General features: G+C 40.1%; 2 protein-coding genes across 2 annotated transcripts in view; both read right to left on the bottom strand.

Annotated features, from left to right (window-relative positions):
• SNX24 (sorting nexin 24) overlaps positions 1–6,474 on the bottom strand; it is a 101,459-nt gene extending 94,985 nt beyond the window's left edge. The window contains exon 1 of the mRNA XM_051641946.1: positions 6,317–6,474. Coding sequence (XP_051497906.1) covers positions 6,317–6,376 — 60 coding nt within the window. The 5' untranslated portion in view covers positions 6,377–6,474. The remainder of the gene's footprint in view (positions 1–6,316) is intronic.
• A 6,453-nt stretch (positions 6,475–12,927) lies between these two features.
• The window catches only part of SNX2 (sorting nexin 2), a 35,442-nt gene continuing 32,800 nt past the window's right edge, over positions 12,928–15,569 (bottom strand). The window contains exons 13-15 of the mRNA XM_051641933.1: positions 14,376–14,456; positions 14,197–14,268; positions 12,928–13,412 (exon numbers count right to left, since the gene is read on the bottom strand). Of these exons, the coding sequence (XP_051497893.1) occupies positions 13,362–13,412; positions 14,197–14,268; positions 14,376–14,456 (204 nt within the window). The 3' untranslated portion in view covers positions 12,928–13,361. The remainder of the gene's footprint in view (positions 13,413–14,196; positions 14,269–14,375; positions 14,457–15,569) is intronic.

Raw genomic sequence — 15,569 nt, 5'->3', positions numbered from 1 at the left:
TAGAAATCTAACTAGTATTTATTATTCTGTTATTGACAAAGGGAGCATATTTAAATGATAACAAGAACACATGGGTGTCATTTTGAAATTGAATTGTTCCCCAGGGACATCCTTAGTAAGCGTCTACCTTTAAAGGTCATTCACTGCCAAATTATGAACAACTGTTGCATTTATTAGCACAGGCTCAATAGTTTGGAAGCTAGTGTCATCAATTTAAATTGACAATGACATCTAATTGTCCACAAGGAAAACAGACATTTTCCTTACTCTAGGTTTCACCATTTTATGTATACCCAGTAGAGAACTGGAAGAAACGCGTGTTTACTCTGTACTTTTTTGCAGGGGCTGGTCGTGGTGGAAAAAAGGCTTCCAAGGTTTTGTATGGGAGGAAGAGCGCTTTAGTAAAGCTCCTGAAACAAGGACTGAGAGGAGTGAGCTTCTCAATTACCTTGTAGACAGGACTTCATCCCAAGTGTTGCATTATAGACTTTTCCCTCTTTTTCCTTTCTAATCTGTTATTTTCCTAAACCAACCTTTCACAGGTCAAGACCCCATCCTCTGTATGTCTTAACTTATCAATATTTATAGTTTTCCCTTTGTAGCTAGGGAGAAGTTTCCAGTTTCTGTGCCAAGTCACTTCAACCCTCTCCCCAGAACTCCATTCTGCTTCTGAAGGGAGCTGATGGTTGATAGGTTTCTTGCTCTTCCACTTTCCCAGTGCTGTCTAGCCATATCAAGGAAAAAAAATATCTGAAACAACAGATTTCAGGGAAAGCAAGCTGAAAACAAACAAGTAAGGTAGTACTTGTTTCCTTAAAGAAAAGGATAAACACTCTTTTGTGTCATTCCTTTCCAGGCAGTGAGAATACACAGTGGCAGTCTGAATCCAAGAGAAACTGGACTGTGTTAGGATAAGGAACCAGAAATCTGGAGATGTCAGGAAAGCTTCCTCTCCACCAGAGAGAGGACGGAGTCTCCTTCCAGTGTCTCATTTCATGCAGGTCACCACCATCACTGTTTCTAGCAAAGACACTAGGATGACCATCACCACACTTCTTAAAAACTCTTTCTGCAGCACTATTTCTCTGCAATGATCTCAACAGTCACAGAGCATAAGACACTCTCTGTAATCCCCTGACACATTAGTAAGCTGGTGGGCAGCTGGCATACAAGAAGTCTTCTTTCTATCCGCCCCAAGCTCTATCATCCTTTTCTGCTATAAACAACATCATCTTCAATAGTTCCTTTTTTCAGTTATTCCATGAAAACATTTTAATTCTGAGCAAGTTAGTACTTGTGGGAAAGAGAAGAGTAAAATATCAGCTGTGTATAGTATTACTCCTCAGATCTCAGAATCACAGAATGGTTTCAGTTGGAAGAGACCTTTAACGGTCATCTAGTCCATAGGCCATGCAATTAGCACAGACACCTTCAACTAGATAAGGTTGCTCAGAGCCCCGTCCAACCCAACCTTGAATGTTTCCAGAGACAGGGCATCTACCACTCCTCTGGGCATCCTGTTCCACTGTTTCACCACCTTCACTGTAAAAAAGTTCTTTCTTATATCTAGTCTAAACCTACTGTCTTTTAGCTTAAAACCATTACCTCTGGTCCTATCACAACATGCCCTACTAAAAAGTCTCCATCTTTTAAGAAAGTCCCCTTTAAGTATTGAAAGGCTTCCTAAAGGTCTCCCTGGAGTCTTCTCTTCTCCAGGCTGAACAACCCCAACCCTCTCAGTCTGTCTTATATAGCAGAGGTGCTCCAGTCCTCTGATAATTTTCATGGCCCTCCACTGGACACACTCCAGTAGGTCCATGCCTTTTTTGTGCTGAGGACTCCAGAGCTGAACACTATTCCAGGTGGGGTCCCACAAGAGTCAAGTGGAGGGGAAGAATCACATCCCTCAGCCTGCTGGCCACGCTTCTTTTGATGCAGCCCAGGACAGATTAGCTTTCTGGTCTGTGAGTGCCCATTGCCGGCTCATGTTGAGTTTTTTATCCAATGCTCTTCAAGTTTTTCTCCACAGGGCTATTCTCAATCCATTCATCCCTTGTTCTGTCTTGATACTGCAGGTTGCCCAGGTCCATGTGCAGGACCTTGCACTTGACCTTGCTGAACTTCATGAGGCTTGCATAGGCCCACTTCTTAAGCTTGTCCAGATCCCTCTAGATGACATTCCTTCCCTTAGGTATGTCAGCTGCACCACCTAGCATGGTATCATCAGTAAGCTTCCTCATCCACCAAACAGTCCATCCATCAAATTCTTATCTCTCCAATTTAGAGAGAAGGATGTTGTGATGAACTGTGTCAAAGGCCTCGCAGAAGTCCGGACAGGTGACATCATTAGCTCTTTGCTTGTCCACTCATATAGTCATTCAATCATAGAGGGCCATTAGGCTACCAAGGCAGGACTTTCCCTTGGTGAAGCTGCTCTAGCCATCTCAAATCACTTCCCTTGTCCTCCACATTCCATGATCTTCCAAGGCACAGAGGTGAGGCTGACAGGTCAGTTCTTCCCAGGCTCCTCCTTTCTACCCTTTTTAAAAGCAGGTGCAATGTTTCTCTTTTTCCAGTCACCAGACTACTATGACTTTACAAATGTCATGGAAGTGGCTTGTCAACTACATCAGCCTTCAGGACTCTGGAATGCATCTCATCAGGTTCTATAGACTCACCTATGTTCAAGTTCCTCAGGTGGTTATGAATCTTACAGTAAAAGGGACCTGGCTCCCCCAGTCCTTGTCTTCCAGTCCATCTACTCAAGTGGTTTGGGAAGAGAGGTTGCCAGGGAAAACTGAGGAAAAAAGTTGTTGAGTACCTCAGCCTTCTTCTCATCTATTGTTACCAGTTTGCCAGTGATGTTCTTCACAATGGCGTACACTTTCTTTGAACTTCATTACCATATTGTTTTAAATGTTAATACTATACATAAGCCTGACAATGCAAAATAACTGAAATTGAATTACCTACATAATTGCGTTGAAAAAAAACCCATACTTCACACAAATACACTCCATTAGTCCAGGAATGCACCCTTCCCCTTCAATTTCAAGGTTACATTTCAACATATTTCATTATTTCACAGTGTCTATTCCTTCACTTATCTAAGCTTTTCTAATTCATCAGATTCAGGTAGCACAGAACTGGTGAAACTTCTACTTAATCACAACGTCAACAATCTGCATGATGGAACAGGAAGCATCCTCAGCAACTTTGCTGATTATATGAAGCTGGGAGGATCAGCTGATCCACCTGAAGACTGTACAGCCATTCAGTGAGATCTGGACAGACTGGAGAGCTGGGCAAAGATGAACCTAACGAGGTTCAACCAGACTAAGTGTAGAGCTCTGCACCTGGGAAGGAACAATATGCACCAGAACAGGTTATGAGCCGACCTGCTAGAAAGCAGCTCCACACAGAAGGACTTTGGAATCCTGACGGATGACAAATTATCCATGGGACAGCAATGAGCCCTTGTAGCCAAGAAGGCTAATGGTATCCTGGGGTGCATTAAGAAGAGATTGTCCAGCAGGTCAAGGCAGGTTCTTCTCTCCCTTTACTCTGCTCTAGTAAAGCCACATCTGGAGTCCAGTTCTGGGCTCCCCAGTTCATGAGGGACAGGGAGAAGCTTGAGAGAGTCCAACAGAGAGCTATGAGGATGATTAAAGGACTAGAACACCTGCCTTGTGAGGAAACTCTGAGAGACTGGAGCTGTTTAGTCTAGAAAACAGAGGCTTAGAGGGGATCATATTAATGTCTATATATATCTGAAGGGTGGGTGTCAAGAACAAGGGTCTTTTCAGTCATGCCCTGTGATAGGAGAGGGGCAATGGATGCAAGCTAGAGACGCAGGAAGTTCCACCTCAACATGAGGAAGAACTTCTTGACTGTGAGGGTGACAGAGCCCTAGAAAAGGCAGCCCAGAGAAGTTGTGGAATCTCCTTCTCTGGAAACTTTCAAGACCCTTCTGGATGCGTTTCTGAGTGACCTGCCCTAGACTCTGTAGTGGTCTTGCTATGGCAATGGGTTTGGACTTGATGATCTCCAGAGATCCCTTCCAACCTCTAATAATCTGTGATTCTGTGAACACTCTGAATGCCCTTATTTTATAGCAGTATCTACTAAACACACAGCTTCTCACTGTTAATCCCCATATAATGAGGTCCAGAAGAATGAGAGCTGATGTGGTCTGGACACAGACACATACGCAAGTTCTAACTGCCCGAGTGAAAGCACCTTTTTGCTTAATGCAAAATAATTCTTATGTGACTGGTTTTTCTTAGGTAAATACCTTGCCTACACAGTATATTCCTAGCTAGTGCAGAGCAATGGTAAGCTCTCATTAACCTCGGTTTTGCTGGAGGGAGTGTACAGTGTACTCATTTGAATCGGCCATGAATTTCTATATTTAGAATAATACTTGTGCCGATTATTTAGAAATGTAATAAGCAATTACATTAGAAGAAGCATTGCTCATGCATAGTCCATAGACTCTTAACTTTATGTTACTGCCAAAACAGACTTCCATATCCTCTCCCACAAGCATGCCTGACCCAAGCAAACTTCAGCTACGACTTCTAGTACAGTTTCATTATCTGAAAAATCCCTGAATTGATGCATCTGATAGTGTAAAGTATGATAATTTTTGTATGGGATGCTGTATAGAACCCCCTTCATCTGACTGAAGAGGCAAAATAATCACACAGGATAAACTACCTAACTATTGAGAGACAGCAGGTTTCAGATTGCTTGAGTCTGACTCGTCACCAGTGAACTGAGAAGAACAATGCTGCAATAATCAACAGTGTTGTAATAATAAAACATTTTCATTTTCTAGATCATTTTCTTGAAAGATTTACAGGAAAGATACAGGTTAATTTCTGATTTCTTTGAAACTTACACAGCTGAAAGTTTGTAATTTTTTAAAAAATAATCCTCTAGATAGCAGGATTCACAGACAGAATTACTATTAAAGAAATAAAAAACATACTAAAAGCAAATGCTAACAATAAATATTGCTATGAAAAATCCTACTTGTGTGATGTGCCTATTTTAGAAACCACTGTCACTTAACTAACCTGCACAATGGGGGAATGCTGGGATCAGTCTGTGCTATTGCAATAACACTCAATCAGAACGTTTTAAAGCCAGTCTCATTACTCAAAATTGTGCAGAGATGTTGTAGGGGACCACTTGCACTTAAGTTCAACTAAGAGGAAGAAAAATTAATGCAGTCACACTTTCACATTAATGCATCTAAGGTAGTTTACGAGGCTTGTAAATACTTGTCAGTACTGAGGACCAAAGAATACACAGCCACTAGCATCAGATAGATGCAAGCAAGAAATGCAGCTGCTTCATGCAAATATACCTACATGGATCAATCTTCTGGCCATTCTATAGGATTAATTTATTCTTCCCGGTATTTCTTAACAGCTCAGAACTATCAACAGAATACATTTAATAAAAAAAAGCTAGCTTTAAATATCTGCTTTCAGTCAAATGCCTTGGTCTTTGGTCCAGAGCATCCCAAGTTTCTACCCAACATGTGGAAAAAGTGTTACAGCCCAACAACTCAATGGGATGAGAAAACCACTGAGATAAAAACTGACCTCTTATATTTGTGCAGACTAACTCTTCTGCTCAACCAGGGTCTGCTAAAGTAGGCTGTCCAGGACCATGTCCAGTCAGTTTTTGAGAACATCCTAAGATGGAGACTTCACAGTCCACAGGGCAAGCCACACCAGTGCTTGACCATCCTCATGGTAACAAGCCGGTTTTGTCTTATGTTTAAGTGGTATTCCCATCGAGAAGAACCTGGCCCACTCCTTCTTATTCTGCCCCCCCTTGCAGCCCCTCCCCGCCCCCCGAGATCGCCTGAGATTTCCCTCTGTCAGTCTCAGCTCTCTCAGCCTTTTCCCACGCAAGGGATGCCCCACACCCTTCATTATGTTTGCCTCTGCACTGGGCTTGCTCCAACCTCTGCACTGGGGATCCCAGACCGGGACGGAGCGCCCAGACGTGCCTCCCTCAGCAGCGCCGAGCACCTCTCCCCGAGGCACGACCCGCTGTCGCTACCGCCGCCGCTCCACAGCGCAAAGCTCGCGTGGGGCTGGAGATGCGCGGAGGGCCGAGCCCGCCCGTCCTGCGCCGGGGGGGAACGACAGCAGGGCAGGGCACGGCCCAGCCAGGCGGGCCCGCCAGCCCCTCAGGCCGGCCCTGCAGGGCGGCCTGGCGCCCTGCCCGGCCCCCGCTCACCGCCGCCACATCGCCCCCCCGAGGCGCGGGGGTCTCCCGCCCCGTCGCCCCTCACCGTGTAGCCCCGCTCCAGCTCGCTCTCCTCGTAGCGGAAGGAGGGGATGTACACCTCCATGGCGGGCCGGGCCGGGCCGGGCCGGGGGCCCCGCTCCCCCTCAGGGCCGCGGGCCAGCGGCGCGCGGCGGCCCCGCAGCCAGCGGCGCCCGGCGCGTGACGCCGCGCACGTGATGGCGGGAGGGGCGGGGCGCGCGGCCCGGGAGCTGAGGCCCCGCCCCCTCCTCCCCCGCCCCCCCCCCCCCGGCAGAGGGGCCGCTGCGTCCGGCGTTGGGGGGGGTGGAGCAGGGGGCGGTGTGAGGCCAGAGCAGCCCGGGTTCTTCGGGAAACACCGCGTTTCTAGAAGCAAAGATGGAGAGCCCCTACGTTAGTACGCCTAGGGCAGCAGTGTCGCTTGGGGTAACAAAAAAAACAAACGGGGAGAAAAGAACGCAACTTCCGAAGGGATGGATTTATCCAATCCCGAATTCACAGCTCCAATCACTTCCTGTGCCTGCTTGGTCAACGAGCTCCCAATAGCTGTACAAATACAGTACCTTTCGTAATGCCTGGTGTGAACTGAAACACGGAATTAAGGGGGAAAAAAGTTCAGCTCTGAGGAAAGTTGCGTATGTTGTGGCTATTCCTGCGATGCTGCCTCTGTTACTTAGAAGAGCAAATCAAACCCTTTCAAAGAAGCACAGATGATTTCTAGTCGTTGCAGAAATTAAATAAAACTTCTTACTCCCCAAAATAAGCAGCTGTCTTGATGACTTAAAAAGCAAAGGAAGCAGACAAAGAAGGTTGAATACTAGACGCACTTAGCTGGCACTGCCGTTGCGCTGGCTTAACGTTCCCACCTAATACAAATTCCCTAACCCAAGATCTGAACCATTTGCAAGCACTGCAGAATGACAACACTGCAGCTGTATTAGGTGGCAGTGCCTTAAAATTCACCTTGCAAGGTTTTGTGAATGCTGGAGTCTCAGATGCTAAATGGTTAAGATGTGCAACATTACCATGTCACTGAGCTTTTATAGAGTAGCTACCTTTGTAAATTCATGCATGTGCAGGGTTTGATTTTGCATAACCAGAGTCAAGTATAAAACATACCTCAAAAGTGAACAGCAAACAAATGATTACTTTTACCTGACCTCTGTAGTTGTGCTATCTCAGTGCCACTAAGATCAGCATTTTGAAATGTCTTCTGAAAACCCATTTTCTTCTTTCTAGACTTAGTAACATCAGTGGAAAAAATGTTACAAGTTCTTTTTCTCTCAATCTCTGTTTTACTGCCAGGTAATTAGTTGTATTTTGCTCTAAGCAAAAACCTGTGACCTGAAGAATTCAATACAAAATAGAAAGCTTTTGACTAAAACCAAGAGTACTAAAGCAAATTAACTCTAGGTCACTTTGCTAAACTAGAGCAAAGTAACAACCATACATAGTAAAAAATGACCTGAAGTTAAAGCAAGATAGTCCTCAAGCATTTGTTTGTGCATAATGCTGCTCCTGTGCCACTACCCTCAACTGCTGATGAACAGCAGGATAGTCCCAATGCCACTCTGTGGTAGTGGTGACAAAAGCAAACAGGTTTCCAGTGCCCTGTGCTCTGGAAGGGATTGTGTTCTTGGAACACAGAATCATGACTGAAGGCAGTGGGTAAGCAATCCCATTTTCCCCCAAAGCATATGGATAAATATAATTATCCCAAGGAAAACAGGCCATATATTAAGTCTACTCAGTCTGGTAAATGTGGGCATGTTAGAGAATAATTATGCTATTGTTATTGTTAATTTCTGGTTAGGACTTTAGTATGTAAGCTTAATTTCTGTTCATCCCCCAAAACAAAATGCATGGTAAATTCTAAGGGCACCATTTGTGCCATAATGCATTTATGCTGTTAAGAAGCCAGTAGAAAAATTTCATAGGAGCATTATGTGAGGTTGTTTGCAATCTAATAACCAATTTTTTTCAAAAAGCTACTTTACTCCGTAGTATCATATAACTTATTAACAAAGAAAAGTTTGAGACATTAATCTGGTTTCAAATTCAATAGTATATAATGGAACTTTTGACTGTGCATCAGCCAAGAGGAACAAGGAAGATTACATTGTGAGCTGTAGTCAAATACATCAATATGTTTTGGAATGTTAAATACTTAATTTGCACAATATATCATCCTTAGTTGGCTGATCTTTTAAAGTTACATCTAAAGAAAAAGTAGGATTTCTCCACATGGCTGACTGGCCAAGGGTTGTCTTTCTGTCTCATACACTGAGGGCCAAAATTTAAGAAACATGAATTCATAAAACACTATCAACATTCATATCAACATGAAAACCTTCCAGGATTCTTGTTTTTGAAAGCTAATTGCACAAATAATTCCCACAAACAACAAAGCAAGGAGAATGTATTTTAACTATAGCTTGATTTGAACTGCTGAAACATGTATTAAAATCATGTTAGCAATCTTAAAAGCAAAATTCTAAATGGGTTGAGCTATACTGGTAATAATTACGTAGGCTGCCTTCAAATTAATCTGTTGAGCAGGCCCTGAAATGTCCTCCAGGAACTGTAAGTATGGGTCTTTAACAGTGTTTTTTGTTACAGGTATCCGTATCTTGGGTTGTTCTTAACTTTATCCAGAACATAAAATAAATTAATAAATATAGTCCACTTTTAACTGTTACCTGTCGTTAGGCTCTAGCTCAACCTAGCATGATTACAGAAACTGCATTAATCATCGCTGTTTAGAATCCAGTCTAACCAGTGAAGTATGCCAGACTTAAGCAATTTAATAAGAATGTGGCATTTTCACAATCAAATTTTCAGACTATCTAAAAATGAAATATATTTTTAAAAACAAAATACACGTGCCCTCTCCCCCCTGCCCCGTTGCTGGCCACTTGTTTTTCCTTTTTCCAAAATTGTCACTAAGCAATTCCTCCTATGAGGAGGATTCAGCATTCATCATGTTGGAATTTTTCACGGGAAAGAAAAAGGAATGAACACAGGCAGCTCTAGATAATACTCATGATTCAAGGACCACTTAATGGCTGATTTCCAGAATCGAAGTAGGCAAAGAAATGTATATACAAATTCTAATCAAAGTGATAAGTAAAGTACACAAAACAAGAGGCTAGATTAAAAAAAAAAAAAAACACAAACAAAAAACCAAGATAGTCCTTAGTAAGATTACAACTGCAGCCTACCGATTTTTCAGCTGCTACCAGAAAGACTGGTTTTAAGTCAACTCGCACCTCACTTTACTCCTACAGATACTGACCTCCTAAGTAAATAATAATAAAATTCAACACATTTCAAACAACTGAGTAAAAAAGCATTTTTTTTTAAGGGGCTGAGAACTTCTTCCCTCTCTAAAGACTAGCCACATTTCCTTTTAAGTGGTGCAGTTGCTTTTATAACATCACAAAGCACTTTTATCAGCCAGTGCTTACAAGCAAGACCACTTGTAAAGAAGACAGAGTCATAACTCTGGAAAGGTCAGTCAGTTTTCTACCAGTTCACAGACTCAAATAAAAACCTCTGTACTTCTAGCAGCCACAATATTTGTAGCTGGTGAGGAAGCAGCCTTCTCACATTTTTGTCAAGTTTGTGTGCATATGGGTGGGTGTGGCAAGGGAGGAAAACCAGTGTAATAGTATGAAGTAAGATAACTGCAGGTTTTCATACAGTGCAGTCAGTGCTCCTCTACCCTGCCAAGACCTCCCCTGGAAGTTCCACAGCAGATGTGAAGCCATGATAAAGCATTCCTTTCCCCATGATTTGTGCTATCTTCCTTCCTTGTGGTCTTATCTTGATCTCTCTAAACCACAGATACATGGTTTATCTGAAGTCTTTTCTCGCCCTTCCATTTTCATTGCATGTTTCTTTTACTTTAGTGCTCATACAAATGGGATGATTCTGCCTAATCTGCCTTCCACACTCTTCTGAGACCCTCTTTCTTAAGGATAGATTTTCTTAATGACAGATTAACAAATTTGGATTATTTTATGTCCCTCCCTTACATAATTTTCTCACAGATCCAAAACAAAAAAGGAGTGTTTTAGCAGTGAAGTCAAAAGTTATTTTACATATTGGCAAGCTCACCCCCCATTCAACTATGGTATACAATTATTTTTTAAAAAGAATCGCCTTAGCAGACAAGTCACATTTTGAACAACCTGAACCTTCATCTCCTTACATTTTTAAATATTGAACTTTTTTTTTTTTTTTCTCCTATGGTTGTCTTATTTTGTCAGAGATCCAGATTGTTACACAGCCTGTTCTACTCTAAAGTGGAAGGACTGGGGGGAAAAAAAAAAATAAAAAATCTGTTTTTCTTTAAGACAATCATTTGGACAAATTTCAGTGGATGTTGGCCGTTCACTTAAAACACATAGGATACACTAGCCTGCAGCCCATCTCCACCAGAATTTGAAAGAAACAGACATATTTGGGGCATGAACTCCAGAGATGCCAAAACACAAACTCTCATATGAGGCCTTCAGAGGAAAATAATTTAGGAGATGTAAAAGAAATAATTGATAGGGAAGCAGAATATTCCATTTTAAAAGGGACAGTGATTAAACAATCAGAGACTTACTATAGACTGAACATTAGTTTAAGAAAGAAGTAACAGTATCTTCAATTTGAGCCACATAAATACATTTTTAATCCAAAAAGCACCATGGACATGATGGATACAAGAATGGGGATGACTTCCAATTGTTGTAAACATCTACAGTGTTTATTTTAACCTAAAAATTAAACTAGATTTCAGTAGCACCTTGTGTTTTGTACAGTAGTTCATAATTTGCAAGTATTCATTTTGTTCATGTTAGTGATTTTTCAGTGGCACACTGGCTTGATGTTTCAGGTAAACTTAAATTTAGTACAAGATCCTGTAGTGAACTCCACGGGGAGAACAGTTCAGTGAGAATCACCTGGTAATGTGTATGTTAATCATAGTAGGAAAGAAGATAAGTAAACTTTCAATCATCATACTGTAGGGGTATACATAAAATAGATTCTTGAAACAAAAAGTTTTATGCTAGCCAAATGTGGCAGCTGATTTGCATTTTCTATTCAAATCAGCATTTTGATGAAAAAAATACCACATTTTTGTATTAGCAACCCTCTGTGACGCTGAACTCCAAAAATTATCCTTTTGTTCTCCAACACACTTCTGGTTTTAAGAAAAAAACCCCTACAGAACTAATTTTCACTTGTCTAGTATAGACCAGGTCACACTAACCCCTGTTAGGAGACTCATGTTAAAGCTATTTGTCATTCTCTCATCAGAGAGAAATCTGATCCATACTTAAACTGAATGCTAATCCTTATAGAAAAAAAATAATAATAAGAAAATTGGATAAAACACTTAAATAAAAAAGATCATGAAAGTGTATGTTTATCCATTTTGTGCTCTGCATGTCCAAATTGAGTCATTAGTTCTGGAAACACTCACATTCACTCTCACTGGAACAAATCTAAAGTTTAATTTTGAGCTATTGGTCAATTTTCATTAGCACAGAGCAAGCCAAAGTCAAGCATATCTTAACACTTCACAGTGTTATGCCTAGATCAATTTCTTCATCATGAACCTGTTGCACATTTGAGCCTTTCAAAAAGCAGTTACAAGGTAAATGACTTCACAAACACAAGGTATAACAAGCTTATGTTTTTAGCATTTCACTACTTACAAAGATGCTTGATAAAAACTTGATAAATGTGTGTATAAAGTAAGTTTCTGTACCAGTTTCTTTGAAAATTCCAAGAAATACTGAGTCAACAGAACTCTGTACGGGAATAATAGGAGTGACCAATCTGGAAAGTTTACACTACTTTTGTTGCATAAATCAGAATGTATGATCTTCCAGCTGAACTTAGGTTCTATTCTGTTCAGAAATAGTATTGGATGTTTCTTTATGCTTGACCACGAACGATACAAATTCATGGGCTTATCCTGTGGTTTTATGATTGTCTGAAAGCAACAGCTTCTCTTGTATTTTATGATTAAAATTTGTATAAAATTTGTTAATACCTGCAATTAATATGAATACATGCTATTGACAAGATCAGTACGTCATTAAAATGACAATGTAGCATGTTGTGTTTTTCAGAAAAATGTGTAGCTACTGATTTCTTACAAAAGATATAACCAGCCCCTGCAAAGGTATTTTCTACTCAAGAAAATCCAAGTAGAATGCTAGCTAGCCCTTTTAACTAGCTCACACCCAGCTGAATGACTTACTTTTCTTCCTCTTCAATTACTAGCAAGATTTTTTCAAGGACAATTGATGAAATTATCAGTCCAGTAGGACATCAGTATTTGACCATGAAGGTGGCCAAAAGCTTTGTTAACACCTGAAAGCATCAGTCTTTTGACCCTATGAGTATTAAAACATAACAGTTTATCGCGGCATTGATAACTTCAGGTGAAAAGAATATCTGTAATGAAGAGATTAAAAGCAGAATAGTTTACCACAAATACTTGTTCGTGGATCTTTAATACCTTCTCCAGCATTCTTTACTAAATGTTGTTTCTGCCTTTGATATAATCTCAATTTGCTGAAAATGGTACTTCTAAGAACATCAGTAAATACCTACAGACACAAACCCAGAATGTTTAATGTTTCACAAGGTATATCCCCTTTATTGTAGTCACAAAAACATGTTTTTGTACAGGAATGTTTAAGTGAACATTAATCGATGCAATTAAATCTGTTTCATAAAGATCAGATAAACATACTACAGAACATTGTATTGTAAAGAACAAAAATAACAGCTTTCTGGCCTTGCAGCGCACATTTCAGTGCAAGTATTAAGACACAATAGTGTTCAATTCAGCAATGTACTGCAGAACATCATGCCACAGTCCACTTCAAAGAGGGTCAGGACATGCAGCTTGTTAATAAAATGCTGTAGTATATAAAAAAAGCCATGTTAATTCATAAAATATATAGTGGTTTATTTGGATGATTTAAAGTGATTTCACTGTGGAATTTAGTTTTATCCAGGACAAACATCCAGAGTGTCTTGTCACTTAGAATATTCTTCTTTTAGGCGATGGCTTTGGCTTCAGGCAGGAATGCTTCCCAGTATTTTATTAGCTTGAAGAGAAGGGAAAAACTATTAAGTGCTAAATGCTGGCAAAGAAAACACAGATAACTTCCTCCTCTTGTGGTAAACTTGTTTCCACTGAACAAAATAAGAATATAGGAGTTTCATATTATCCATTCACATTACTACATAATGCAAGCAAAAATACAAGTAATAAATACACGAATCTGCTTATAGCAACAATATTGTTACCACACATTGAACACAATGCTATAGAATACAATTATACAGAATTTGTTTGCAAGCTCCACTTGCTATTCTTACCTCTAAGGGTACCGCTTTTTGTTTTTTAATTAAACAAAGCTGGAGGCTTATGTTCCCAGAATGAACAAAGGAAAGATTCCAGACACTCTGTGAGGAACAACCTCTACTTCTGAGTCACTGAAAACTTGTTTTACAATATTCAGTAATATTTTATAGTGTTAAAAAGAGCAATAAATATTCAAATATTCAAGTATCTTCAGTAAGTCTAAGTACATATTCATTACAATTGACTCCAATCTGTAAGTGGAAGGATTACTTCAGTTTCAGAAGACCAAGATCCTCCACTTGCCCATATCCCTGAGGGAGCTTCTCCCTTGCTTCCTTGAATTACAGTTGTGCAAGGGAGCATAGCAGTAGCTGGGAAACTGCAATCACTGTTGTTCTCCAATACAGTACAGACGACAAGTAGTTCTTTATGCTTTAGAAACTGCTATACTTAAGGCTTGCATTTTTTTAACTAACCTAATATGGAATGTAGTAAGTATTAACTTGTAAAAAAATGTATCTTACCTGCTGTTGTGTTTGCACTAACGACTCTAAGTACTTGATAATAACAGTTTTAAAGTCTTTCACGCGTTCCTTCTGTTAATAAATAAATTATGGCATGTTAACCTCTTAACCAGTTTCACTTGGAACGTCAATATTATCTAAAGTACAACTGTAATTTATTTCGACAAAATTATACGTGCCTCAAATCTTCCCACTTCCTTGCGAATGGTTTTGGAGATCTGTTCAAAATCTTTCTCCCCTTGCTGAACTTTTGTCTCCCACTGGCAAAGGAAAGACATGCAGAGATAAGACTTAGTGTTGTCAATTCAGTCTGTCAGTATCTGAACGTTTTTTAGATAATCACTCACAAGCTGAAAACGACATTATTTGCTTTTTTTGGCATACTTAAGGGAAAGTGTTATAATAACAATTCCAACAATTTGTGTAAGAGGATGTCATCATATTAGTTAAAACAATGGTATCTCTAAGGTAATGCCATCTGTAAATGAAATGTAAAAAACAAATCTTACTATCGCTATTAAGGAACACTTATTAGTATTTTTAAAAGTTTCTTTAGAAAATAAAAAGGATTGCTAAAGCTTTACCTGCTAATCTTCACAAACACTGCTATAAACAGAATCTACACCTGTTAGCTTTTGGACTACCTGTCCAATTAAGCATCTCAAAGTTAGCTCCCTGTACTCTCCTAATCCCAGAATAGATGATTAAATCTTCATCTCTGCCTATGGTCAAGTATACGATTATCTCAATCATATTTCTGTTGCAGATGACAAGCTATTGAGGACACATATATTTGCCTTCCAGTCAGAATGCATGTTGCGTAGGCATGCCAAGGCAACATGCTTTCATATTCAGTGGGAACTTGTTTTCATAGAAAGCAGAAGCAGAAGAATTTTTGCGGGTAAGAAGACAAAAGGACAATTCAAAGGAAGAGGTTGGGTTTCTCCTTAGTTTATGAGAAAAGACATCCAGCTACACTATAACAGATCATTATAATCTATATTACCTTATAACTGCTTTAACACACTTTTTATACTGTTAAATTTAAGTTAGCTGTGTAGATATATTGTGAACAAAGGTATCAGTCTCAGCCTTCCACTTCAGATATATGCAGGCTAACAAGTATTTAAAATGCAACTGTAGCTGTTCATCTCAATATATTAACTGAACCATGGGAGTCAGTATATTCCATAACACTTATCTTCCCCAGAAAAAGGCAGCAAGGAAACAGCATACTTCAATATAGCATATTCATGTTAGCAATTAGTGGTGCTATTTATTTCCAAAAGCATTTTGTGGTGCAGTGTCAAGTTAGTTTAGTGATATGAGATGAACATCATCTATGTTCCAGTAAATATCTACATGGTTATATT

This window comes from Apus apus, chromosome Z (genome assembly GCF_020740795.1).
Source record: "Apus apus isolate bApuApu2 chromosome Z, bApuApu2.pri.cur, whole genome shotgun sequence".
Lineage (NCBI taxonomy): Eukaryota > Metazoa > Chordata > Aves > Apodiformes > Apodidae > Apus > Apus apus.
Note: the sequence above shows the minus strand (reverse complement) of the source record. Positions and strands in the feature narration are given on the sequence as shown.